Source organism: Crocodylus porosus, unplaced genomic scaffold (assembly GCF_001723895.1).
Source record: "Crocodylus porosus isolate Cpor-Errol unplaced genomic scaffold, CroPor_comp1, whole genome shotgun sequence".
Classification (NCBI taxonomy): Eukaryota; Metazoa; Chordata; order Crocodylia; family Crocodylidae; genus Crocodylus; species Crocodylus porosus.
Genome location: NW_017728943.1, coordinates 13,157,847 through 13,170,028, shown reverse-complemented (window position 1 = coordinate 13,170,028; position 12,182 = coordinate 13,157,847). Strand labels below are relative to the sequence as shown.

Here is a 12,182-nt window from a genome sequence, read left to right as displayed (position 1 = left end):
CTTAAATTGAGCAACTTAATTCTCTTGTCAAATCTTGACTGCTTGGAATTCAGAACTTTTCAGGAGACTAAAATCAGGCTATTATCTCTTCTTGTTATCTTCATCTTTTTGCTTCTGTTCTATGTTGAAGGAGATACTTTACTGTGGACCACTTGTGTCATGCCTTTGGTGCTGAAGGCCTGTCTCTTTGAATTCCTGGCCCCTTTGTATCTTCTCACCAACTGTTACTTTCACATGTGAAATAGAAATGGAAGTCATATATATCATGCAAAATTTAGAGCTAGGGACCTACCAAATTCATGATTTTGCAATTTTTGTGGAAACTGAGAATTTGGCAGGTTGCCTGTGGGGCAAAAGCCCAGTCCTGCAAAAAAGCAGGAAAATGGCCAGCAAGGTAGGGAAAAGAGAGTGGGGATCTGGAAACAGGGAGGAAGGCCTGGCACCCTGAAGCATGGGAGAGAGAGAGAAGGAGAAGTTTTTCACAGCAGAGCATGGCAGGGCCCCCATCATGTCTCTGGCTGAGGGGTCCCAGAAGTCCCATCTGCCCCAGAGATTGGCAGGTGTGGAGGGCCCTGCTGTGCTCTGCTGTGAAAATGGAGCCTGATGCTGTGCTGGAACTACAGAAATATGGAGGCAGCCACCACAAATTAGGTAGGTCACTACATATAGTATCTTGGTAAAGGCTGAACAAATGCCCACTACTTTCCCATTGACACTTACTCAGTCCCCTTGAGATCAGCAAAGCTGGGAAGCAAAGTAGACAAGACCCTTTTTCAAGTAGGACAGGAATGAACTGCAAATGGTTTCCCAGTTCCTTCCTTTTTCCTCTATACCTGTAAACTGTGCCTATGAGGAAGCTTTATGGTGTGATTGTTATGGCTGTTAAGTATCTGACCTATGTGTTTCCTCCTGTGTTTTAGGGTCTGACACCTGCTCGTGCTGCTGAGATTTTGGCTCGAGATGGCCCAAACAGCCTCACACCTCCACCCACCACTCCTGAATGGGTAAAGTTCTGCCGGCAGCTCTTTGGAGGATTCTCCCTCTTACTGTGGATTGGAGCTGTTCTTTGTTTCTTGGCTTATGGTATCAGAACTGCCATGGAGGAGGAGGCAGATAATGATAACGTGAGTAGCCAGTGTGCATACACTACTGTGGGAGGCTCATCTGAATTGCACTAAACATGCTGTTTTGTCTTGAGTTTAAACTTTCAGTCCAGGAACTCTTCCCGCAAATGTAGGTTTTGCTCAAACTGATCCCTTTTCTTCTATTATTGTATGCCTTGAAAAGCTCAGTTCAGCCCACCAAAGATCCTTCCCATTAATGGAAGTAACTGTTGTTTTCTTGAATGTTAATTAAATCTTGGCTGATTTATGCCTGTTGGTTTGTGCAATAACTGCAAGCAGCTGTGCTCTAATGGTGGTATTAAATATAATGCATGTAGTTGAAGCATGCCATGACACATTTTCATTCCATTCTTGCTTCTTGCAGTTGTACTTGGGTATCGTGTTGGCTGCTGTTGTCATCATAACTGGCTGCTTCTCCTACTACCAAGAAGCAAAGAGTTCTAAGATCATGGAGTCTTTCAAGAACATGGTACCTCAGGTATGGAATGTCTTACTTCCCTGCATTCTGGCCAGTTTAAATTTTGGTGTTTGGCTGTATAATACGTGACTGGATTTCCATATGTTAAAAACAGAAGTTTCCTTGTTCCTCTGACCTTATGATAGCCTTGCTAATATACACTGGCTATGCTCTTTACTGAACACCTCTACCATCCAGCAGAACACTTCTGCAGCTGGTTCTCTATTTGGCTTGGTTATAAAGCACTTTTTAAACTTGGCTCTTGTAGAGAATAAAAATCCCATATCACATCTGACAACTGTGGAGTCGTCATGGCAACAGGAGCTATAATTTCAGGAAGAGCAAGCCAGTGGGTTGTTGTTTTTCTTTTTTCAATCCCATGCCCGTCTAAGTGCACACCTTTTGACTGTTTGCACAGCTATTTAAAAACATTCCGTGCCTTCTCTTTCTTATTATTAGGCGTGTTGTTGTTGTTGTTGTTGTTGTTGTTATAAAAATCTATTTTAAAGCAGTGTACCTCTTAACTACTTTGCAGCAAGCCCTTGTGATCAGAAGTGGTGAGAAGCTGAGCATAAATGCTGAAGGTGTTGTAGTTGGAGATCTAGTGGAAGTGAAAGGGGGAGACCGAATTCCAGCTGACCTTCGCATCGTATCTGCTCATGGCTGTAAGGTGGGTGCATCAAAGTGTCTGAGATCTCATGCTCTGCTTATGGAAGTCATGTTTCTAATTGACTGCATAGGATATCCTTTCATTATTTTTTAAGTAGTGGTATAGAAGTGCCCTAGAATTCTAGTGTTTTTTCACTCTTAATTTCCACTTATAAGTGTAACTGTGATCTTCCCTGTGCAGGTAGACAACTCTTCACTCACTGGTGAATCAGAACCACAGACCAGGACTCCAGACTTCACCAATGAGAACCCACTGGAGACCCGGAACATTGCTTTCTTCTCCACTAACTGTGTGGAAGGTATGTGATGTTCACATTCTCTCAGATGTAACACTGGGAATTAGAACACTTAATCAGGAAACTTGAATAGCAACAGTAAACATGTATGTGGTTCTCTGCTCCACACCCAAACATGAATAGAATATTAGCTCCTAGAAAGGCTGTATCTAGTAAAAAGTCATATTATGCAGTAATTTAGTAGGGAAAGTTTAAAGCTGCTTTAGTATCTTTCTTATTTCTCCTAAACGCTGTACTTCTGTTCCTTTAATTTGGATTAAAGAAAGCCTCGAGCAGATATGATGCTGTCAGAAAGTGTCTGGTATCTGAACTCCTACTTATAGAAGTCATTTTTCTTTTTAAACGGGAAAAATGGGATCCCTGGTGATAGGCAGCCCTACCCCTGTAGAAATCCCTTCACTGGGGCTGGGTTATAGTTTCGTAGTTGCTAGGGTCAGAAGGGACGTGAGCAGATCACCAAGTCCAACCCCCTGCCATGGGAGGAAAGAGTACGGAGGTCAAACAACCCCAGCAAGGTGTTCATCTAGTCTCTTCTTAAAGACCCCCAGGGTAAGAGCCAGCACCACTTCTCTTGGAAGTTGATTCCAGATCCTAGGCACCCTGACACTAAAGTACAGGTTAGCAATCCATAGGTAGAGCCCTTGATGTAGATAGGAACAACAAGGGGCATTGTGGTCTGATGGCCTCACACTTCTCACTCCACAGTCAAACACCCATATAGAGACTTGGAATGGCTTCTTCCAGCCTGCTGGAGCTGAAAGTTTTCTTGAGTCTGGCCTCAGCAAGTACTGTATTGCAGCTTGTCTCTGTCCTCCAGGCACTGCCCGTGGTGTTGTCATTAACACTGGAGATCGCACTGTGATGGGCCGCATTGCCAGTCTGGCCTCTGGACTGGAAGGGGGGAAAACCCCCATTGCAACTGAGATTGAGCACTTTATTCACATCATCACCGGAGTGGCTGTGTTCCTGGGCGTCTCCTTCTCCATCCTATCACTGATTCTTGAGTACACATGGCTGGAAGCTGTCATTTTCCTCATTGGCATCATTGTAGCCAATGTCCCTGAAGGTCTGCTTGCTACTGTCACGGTAAGCTCTTGGGGGAAGGCACTTAATATCAGCTACACTTAACACTCTTCTAGGAAACCACACTACTGGATGTTCGAAGACATGGCCCTCCCCAGTTCAGTACAGGAGATCCTAATTGTAGAGTAGTGTCCTGGGTCAAAGTGGCCAGAAGCTGATGTCTGTCTCTTGGATGAACAGCATGTTTCTGTCTAGCATCTACTTATCTAGATAGTGGGTAACCCTCAGCAGGTGCTGAGTTTAGCACAACTTTCAGGCTGTTTGGCAAGTACAAGTCAGTCCTAATTTGCCAAATAATATTTAAAAATTGGCACAAATGTATTCACCAGTAGGGACCTACCATCTTTAGCTGAAGGGAACAAAAAGAAGTTCATCAGTTTACTCCCTAACGTGCTGGAAAGCAGGAGACATTTGGTATATGGCTAATAATCTTACTGCCTCCAGCAGTTTTTTAGAATGAAAGGCACATTCTCCCGACCCTTTTTCTTTTTTGGCCTTTTGGCTGTGTTTTGAATTGCTGGGAGGGAAGCATTAGGCCTTACATTCCTGGGTCTTTTCTTTCTTTTTTTGTTTTTAAACCATCTGAAATGCCACCCAGTTCTTTAAAAATCTCTAGCCCTTGAGTCATGGTTTTACTTTATGGCATGTCACTCTTTCTAGGCCCAGTGATATTTTGAGAATAATTTATAAAAGAGGAAATATGTACCATCGCCATTTAATACGGCTATAAATCAATGAGTCTCCCAGCTGCCTAGTTAATAGAAGGGGTGAATGCTGTTTCTGGGGAAACAAAATGACAGGAACCTTCTGATACTTGGGCACTGTGGAACCCACTTGGTACACAAGCATTTATCTCATCCCACCTCTCCCGCTCCCCCAGGTGTGCCTGACACTAACAGCCAAGCGGATGGCTCGTAAGAATTGTTTGGTAAAGAACTTGGAAGCTGTGGAAACCCTGGGCTCTACGTCCACCATCTGCTCAGACAAGACTGGCACCCTGACTCAGAACCGCATGACAGTTGCCCACATGTGGTTTGACAATCAGATCCATGAGGCTGACACTACAGAGAACCAGAGTGGTAAGAAATTTCACTTGGTACTTAATCTCTGACTGAAAATGTATAGCTTCTTGGAAAGACCCCTCCTCTTGTTAACTCCCAAATTTTGTTACCTCTAACTAGCCAGGAGGACTCTTTTCATCCCAGTTTGCAGACTATTAAAAGTTTTGGGGGGGGGGGGGGTTGTGGACTTCTTGGTAGATAAGAGTTCCAAGCTAATTTGTATGGACCTTCTACATGCCCCCTGCTTCAAGCTACACTTCTAATAAAATGTATACCTCTTGTTAGGCCAGTGAGCATTGGAAAGATTACTTACTATACTTGTACTAAGTTTTAGATTGATCCATGACCTTGATAAGATGTGGGTATTTTGCCAGGACGCATCAGTCTTGCAAGTAAGATCTTAGGGCACCTTTACGTGTGCCCCAAGGTGCAGGGGGAAGAGGGTGCACTCTAACTGAAGCAGCTCTTGGGAGCCACTTCTTAATTAAAGCACCTGCAGCATCTCATGCTTCAGCATCCTGTGCTTCAAAATGGCAGCAGGGGTGCTTTAACTAAAGCTCATTTGACACTTTAAAGTGGCCCTGCTGCCATTATGAAGCATGGGGAAGCTGAATACACACGATGCCTAGGCCAGTGAGCACACTCAATTAATTGAGTCTACTCCAATGAGTGCTGATTAGCATGTGTCAGAGCAGGTGTCTGTCGTGTGTAGGTGCTCTTAGCGTTTTGCAGATACATTACACAATAGCTTTAAAATCCACTTTCTGAAGGCGCCACTTTCCAGAGTTGCGAAATATATACACTTAGCACTCCATTTGCTCATGAACTGTGAGTAGGGCTATGGCTTTGTCATATAAATTGACTTTGAAGAAACCTTTGTGATGCCTTCTGTCTCAAACTACATTTGGTCATGGGAGATGCAGTTCAATCAGGGGTGTTGGGCTGTAGAAAAGAATGGGGACATCCACCCTCCAGACTACAACTCCTGGGAACAGTGCAGCCCAATAAGGAAGCATGCAGCCCAGCAGGGAAAGGTTACTGCTTAGCTGTTGCAAGCCTGCTTTAACTTATGAATATGGTGCTTTTATTTTTGTTGTTGTTATTTTTCTGCCATGAAATCTTAATTACCAGGCCAAAATTGTAGATTTCACTGTGAGAGCCAGAACGTATGTAGCTAGTAATTTGTTCAGTTGAAACAGCAGAACTTAGCAGACTAAGCAGAAAGTCTCCTTCAGCTCACCAGCGTCAGTCTTGATTCTGCCCCTGCTGGATATTCAGAGAGAATTTCACGAAGAGTGATGTGGAAGACTGCCTTTCCCCAGGCCTGAATCACACTTGTCTAAACCAGTTCTGAGAGCAGCTTGGTCTGGCCCACACTAGTACTTCAGCTACTTAACACCAGTGCAAAGCTATAAATGCAAGGCATTATTTGGAAGCACTTGAGTTCCAACGATCAGCTTGATTTATAGTAGATATAAACCAGCATTTGTTCCTGAAAGAAATCTTCCCAGCTTATCAGTCAAATGTTTCCTTCTCAACTAGCAGTTGGCTTCTTAACAGCCTTTTGCATAGTCCTTCCCTCTCAGGGAAAGCATGTTAGATTTGTATCTTTTGAAGCTATTCCACAGTCTGCATGTGGTAGATGCCTTAAGCATCATTCTTCAGAAATAACTATTAGATCTATTTTCCATGTAACTGGGTAAAGGGAGAGCAGTGGTAAATCTAGGAGGGGAACCTATAGAGAGGATTCTTCTGTCTGATCTGTGGAAGGAGGAATTGTATGTCTTACTAAATTGCTTACCTTGGCCAGTCTGACCTACCAAAAACAACTAGCTTTGAGTAGAATCTAGATGATCCTGGCCTGTTTTTGCACTTGGTTACACTTTCTCAGGCCTTTCAGTGCTTATGCTTTGCTCCCTGGATTTGTCAACTCATGCCTAGTTTCAGCCTAGAAGCAGTGGAGTCAGCCCAGAACTTTTAATGGACTAACTTGGCAATTTCTTTCCCCTCCCCCTGTTTTCAGGTGCCTCCTTTGACAAGAGTTCTCCCACCTGGAGTGCACTGTCCAGAATTGCAGGTCTTTGTAACCGTGCTGTGTTCCAAGCAAACCAAGAAAACGTACCTATTCTCAAGGTGAGTCTGGCAAAAGCATCAGTCTGCTGATAGCCATTTCTTGTAGGACTTGATGAATACAATTCTAGTGTCCCTGGTTTCTTTGGAGGAGAGGGCCAACCTCATCTGCACCCACAAAGGAAACCTTGGGGAGACCTGTGTTCCAGGCAGAGAGGTAGTTCTGGAAGGGGGTTGATGCATGGCTCTAGCATCAACTTCTCTGCTTTCAACCAGTTAGAACACAGGTGGACCATGTCAGGGTTTGAAAATGCTAGAGGAAGCGTATTTGGGCAGCTTGGTGGATTTTGGAATAATGAGGAAATCCTAAACAACCTCAGAGACACCATGATTGTGACAGTCTGACTGTAGAAACTACAGAGATCTTGCCTTGCTCTCCACCACAGGCAAGATCATTGCAAGAACCCTTACAGTGTGGGTTTAGGGCTTCAAGAGGCACAACTGACATGATCTTCATAGCTCGCCAGCTGCAGGAGAAATGCCAGGAATAACATATGTCTCTCTCTATATATGGCCTTCTTTGGCCTCATGAAAGCTTTCGACTCTGTCAGCTGAAAAGTGTTATGGAGGATCCTTCTGAAGTATGGATGCCCATCAAAATCTTTCACCATTCTCTGCCTGCTCCATGACTGTATGCAAGCTCTCAGTAATGGATCCATCACAGATCCCTTTGATGTTAAAAACAGGAGTTAAGAAAGGCTGTGTCTCATCGCTCCAACATTCTTCTCAATATTCCGTGCTGCAATGCTATATCTGACTACCAACAATCTTCCAGCCAGAGTGGAGCTAAGCTACCAAATGGATGGTAAGCTGTTTAATATAAGCTGACTTTGAGCCAAAAGCAAGATCACTCCAACCTCAGTCGATGAACTCCAGTACACTGATGATACCATAGTGTGTGCTTACTCGGATGCAGATCTTCAGGCGATTGTTGACATCTTTACCAAAGCATACAAGAAAACGGGACTGGCATTTAACATTCAGAAGACTAGGGTCCTCCATCAACAAGCTCTTAATGAGCAGTCCCCAGCTCCAGTAATTTAGTTCTGTGGTGAGACTCTGGAAAAGGTTGAGTATTTCCCGTACCTCAGAAGCCGTCTCTTGCAGAGAGAAGTACCATCAACGCTGCCTGTGAAAGATCCTTTGAATCCAGTGGGAAGACAGACGCACCAATGTTGGCATCCTCCTGCAAGCAAATGCTGGGAATATTGAGGTGACAATCATTTGTTGGCCTGGCCCTGTCATTCAATTGTCCTACTGCTGATTCTCAAAAGAAGCTTTATTCTTCCTACTCAGCCAAGGCATATGTTCAAGAGGAGGGTGGAGACAGTGCTTCAGGGACATCCTCAAGGCCAGCTTAAAAAAATGCAGGACTGCCCCAAATGGAGGGAGAGTCTGCAGCAGGGATCCTCGGTACTTTTGAAACCTCACAACAACAACAACAACAAGAGATGGAAAAGTTGGAGGAGCTTAAACTGTGTGTAGCAGACCAAATCAAGAATCCAGTGCTGCCCACCCCACATGGAAATACATGTCCAAGCTGCAGTAGAGCCTGTCAATAGGCCTCAGTCCTCTTCAGGCATACATTCATCTTCGACTGTGAGGGATTGCTGGAAAGAAGAGCGTGCCTAATCCTCCATCAAGCCATTAATTCCACGTGGAGAAGAATGTAGTGGGTGTTGCATGCTTAGTTGCAAGCAAGCCTTGGGCTGAAATAACTGTAAACAACTAAATAGCTGCATAGTAGATCAATAGTTCTTGTATCCAGGTTCTTTATGTAATAGGTGTTAGGCTTGTTGCTTGGTGATCTACTCTGACCATGTAGTGATGAGGGTGGCAGAAGAATTGTGCAGAATCTTGACTATTTTCCCATTGCAGCCTTGTGACTAATCCATGTCCTCATTGTAAAGCCAGTCATTTACCATCAAAACTTGGGAGCTAACAAGTATCTTTTTCTTCCTGCTTCTTGCAGCTTTAGAAGCCGTCAGATTTCTCAGATGTATTACCTGAATGCCACAGAATCTTGTTAGGTTGTAACAGTCCGTGCATTGTAGGAGAGAGATTTCTATTTCTGACTTTGCTTAGAAAACCAGTGTTTTCTCAGTTTGTAAGGCCCGTCTCTCCTTCTCCTCAAATGCAGTATTTGTGGCCAGTGCTGGATATTGAATTAGTTATCCATCATTTCTCTGCTGTCCAGAGCAGCTTCGTGTTGAAGCGGGGCTGTGTCCAAGATGAATAGGCCTTGTTTTATATAAGCTCTCATGGGCTTAATCTGTAAAATTTTACTCTTTTTCTTTTTTTTAACAGAGAGCAGTTGCAGGTGATGCCTCTGAATCTGCACTTTTAAAATGTATTGAATTGTGCTGTGGTTCAGTCAAGGAAATGAGAGGAAGGAACCCCAAGGTAGCTGAAATTCCATTCAACTCCACCAACAAATACCAGGTAAATGCACAGCCTCTTTTGGGAAGAGGATCATTTCCTTGCCTGACGTTACTGATTAGAGTAGCACAGAGAAGATGTCTTGGGTCATTTCTCACTGCACTACAGTAGGATTGCATAAGATTTTATTATGATTTGAGGTGTTTCTGATACAATCTTGGCTCATGTAGGCTGTGTGAAGGGAGTCTCAGTAAGGCTGAGTCCAGGGACTGGATGAATTGGAAATATGACCTTAAAGGAAAATACATTCAGTTCTTCATGTCCCACCCACCTGAGCAGAAGGGGGTTTAGATCCCGTGTGTCATGTGGAAGGCTGAGTGGGCATTAGGCACTTGGTGTGGCTAAGTGGGAAACTGTCCCAGGTTTGGTGCTTTTAGACAGAAAGGCTGAGGTTTCCTTGTTTTCAAAGCATCTAAGACTGTAATCTGTCCTTCTTCTTCCACCCAGCTCTCTATTCACAAGAATGCTAATGCCTCTGAGTCCTGCCACCTCCTGGTAATGAAGGGTGCACCTGAACGGATTCTGGACCGCTGCAGCTCCATTTTGATCCATGGGAAGGAGCAGCCCCTGGATGAGGAGATCAAAGACTCTTTTCAAAATGCCTACCTCGAATTGGGAGGCCTTGGGGAGAGGGTACTGGGTAAGGAAGAGCAGTGTGCCACCAGTGATTGGGCCTTCAGATGTGGTGTTGCGGAAGCAGTGTAGGGGTCACGGGCATTTCTGGCAATGCAAGTCTGCATGCAGCTCGTGAGGACAGTTCAGCATTGGCTAGGGGGAGCTAGCACATTTGGCGTGAAAGTGCAACCCATATGTATGCTGGCTGGTTTCATTCTTCCCCAGCAGCCCAGTCACTTGAACCAAAATGAAGCCATGTGTGCTAGATCATGTGCTGTTCATGAGCTGCTTTATACGAGACGTGTTCCATTTCCTGATGCTGTGGAGCACTCAAGCACCTGATACTGACACTTAGATAGTGGTCTCAAAAAAGTAGAGCGTGGCTGCTGCTGAGTATCTCTGAATAACATTGACAGACAGAACTCAGCCTTACAAAGACCTGCCATCATTAACACATTGTGAGAGTGCTGCCTGCACTTGGCCCTAGTGACACTAGCTTCATGTCATGCAAGAATGAAACAAGCGTTGGTTTTGCTCTGTTGCAGGTTTTTGTCAGTTAGCTCTGCCAGATGACCAGTTCCCTGAAGGCTTCCAGTTTGACACCGATGATATGAATTTTCCTGTTGAAAAGCTCTGCTTCGTTGGGTTAATGTCCATGATTGACCCACCCCGTGCTGCTGTGCCAGATGCTGTTGGCAAATGCAGAAGTGCTGGAATCAAGGTAGCTCTTCTTGTGCTTCAGGGAAGCTTACACTCACAGGTTGGAGAAGTGCAATTAAAGAGGTGTAGAGGGTGCTTTTGTGTTGCTGTTACACCTAGGGTGACTCCAGGAGCTTTTATTTTATCTGGAAAAGTACAAGAGAAGCCAAAGCAAGTTCCTCTCAACAGTACACTGGTTTTATAGGGATAGTATCAGTCGGGCAACATTACCAAGAGCAGCTACATACAGCGGCAAATACACAGACATACTCACTACCAAGTAGTGAGGACACAGGCCCCTCAGATGGTTTGAGGCAAGCTCCAGACTCCCACCCCTGTGTCTGTGGGGTGAAGTTTTATACAGCTCAAGTTCAAATTTCTGTATTCAGACCCATTTGTCTGAGAAAACGATCTCTTGGCCAATTGATTTCAAATCAGGGAAACTTGAGCCATGACCTGTGACCATTGTTCTTTCCTGGGGTTTTCTTATCATTGGGTTTGATCACTGCCCTATGCATTTCAGCTTCCTTCATACTGTCCCTCTCCATCCACATTCTTTCACATGCCAGTCATTGTGATTCAGACTGACCTGCTTTTGGGATCAGAGCATCTGTGAGCAGGAATGTAATGGCAGGCCCAACACAGCAGAAAGGGGTGAGGGGTTATAACAAGGCTCCCCAGCATTGCTGAGGATACTGAAGCCTAGGGGAGGGGATCAGACCAAAAAGACTTCTAAATTTGAAAGCCCTTGGAGGTAGCTGTGCTGCTTTTCCAATCCAGGTTCACTCTGGGCTACAGTTGAGGCTGGAAGATGCAGGCTCAGTGGCGAGCTTAGAGCAATATAAGAACAGACTGAAAAAAAAACTGAGTTAGCCCAGCCATTCCACTAGTAATATATCTCCCATTGCACTTCAGGCTTACCTGCCAGATGCACCTCAAAATTGCTACTTTGTTTTTTTTAAGTGCATGCTCACAGCAAAACTCATTTAGATTTAAATCTCAGGAGAAGTTTCCTGTCAGAATGGTGGGAGGCTGGGACATGCTACCCTGTGGAGCTGTTGAATCTCTGTTGGTGTAGGTTTTTTCAGTAGAAACATTTGACAGGATGGGAATTAGGAATAACTCATCCTGCATCTATGTAGGGGGTTGGGCTTGCTTGCCTTTGAAGTGCTTTCCCGTCCTGTGAGTCTGTGGTAAGAGTATAGGTCAAAGAGGCAGTCTTTTGAGGCCAGAGGGTCCTGGTCAGTTTTCTGCATTCCCTAGTCTGTCTGCCCACAGTTCCCCTTCAAAGTGAGAACCAAGCATCCCCAGCACCTTGAGCACTGGACCCAAGGAATCTATGACCACAGAAGCAAACTTTGCCATCTTCCTGCATGTGTCCTGTTGCAAAAGGCTCCAGTCTCTGCCCTGTCTGGTACTGCTCTGCAGCATAGGTTCAAGCCTCATGGCAGTCTACTGTTTTCATTCTAGGTTATTATGGTTACCGGAGACCATCCAATCACAGCCAAAGCTATTGCCAAGGGTGTTGGCATCATCTCTGAGGGCAATGAAACAGTAGAAGATATCGCTGCTCGCCTGAACATCCCTGTGAGCCAGGTCAACGCCAGGT

At 44.8% G+C, this 12,182-nt stretch overlaps 1 protein-coding gene across 1 annotated transcript in view; it reads left to right on the top strand.

Moving 5' to 3' along the window:
- Positions 1-12,182, top strand: part of ATP1A1 (ATPase Na+/K+ transporting subunit alpha 1) — a 39,746-nt gene that overhangs the window by 17,082 nt on the left and 10,482 nt on the right. Inside the window, exons 4-14 of the mRNA XM_019548736.1 lie at positions 921-1,124; positions 1,489-1,602; positions 2,117-2,251; positions 2,432-2,549; positions 3,364-3,632; positions 4,510-4,708; positions 6,714-6,823; positions 9,128-9,262; positions 9,707-9,899; positions 10,420-10,595; positions 12,044-12,180. Coding sequence (XP_019404281.1) covers positions 921-1,124; positions 1,489-1,602; positions 2,117-2,251; positions 2,432-2,549; positions 3,364-3,632; positions 4,510-4,708; positions 6,714-6,823; positions 9,128-9,262; positions 9,707-9,899; positions 10,420-10,595; positions 12,044-12,180 — 1,790 coding nt within the window. The remainder of the gene's footprint in view (positions 1-920; positions 1,125-1,488; positions 1,603-2,116; positions 2,252-2,431; positions 2,550-3,363; positions 3,633-4,509; positions 4,709-6,713; positions 6,824-9,127; positions 9,263-9,706; positions 9,900-10,419; positions 10,596-12,043; positions 12,181-12,182) is intronic.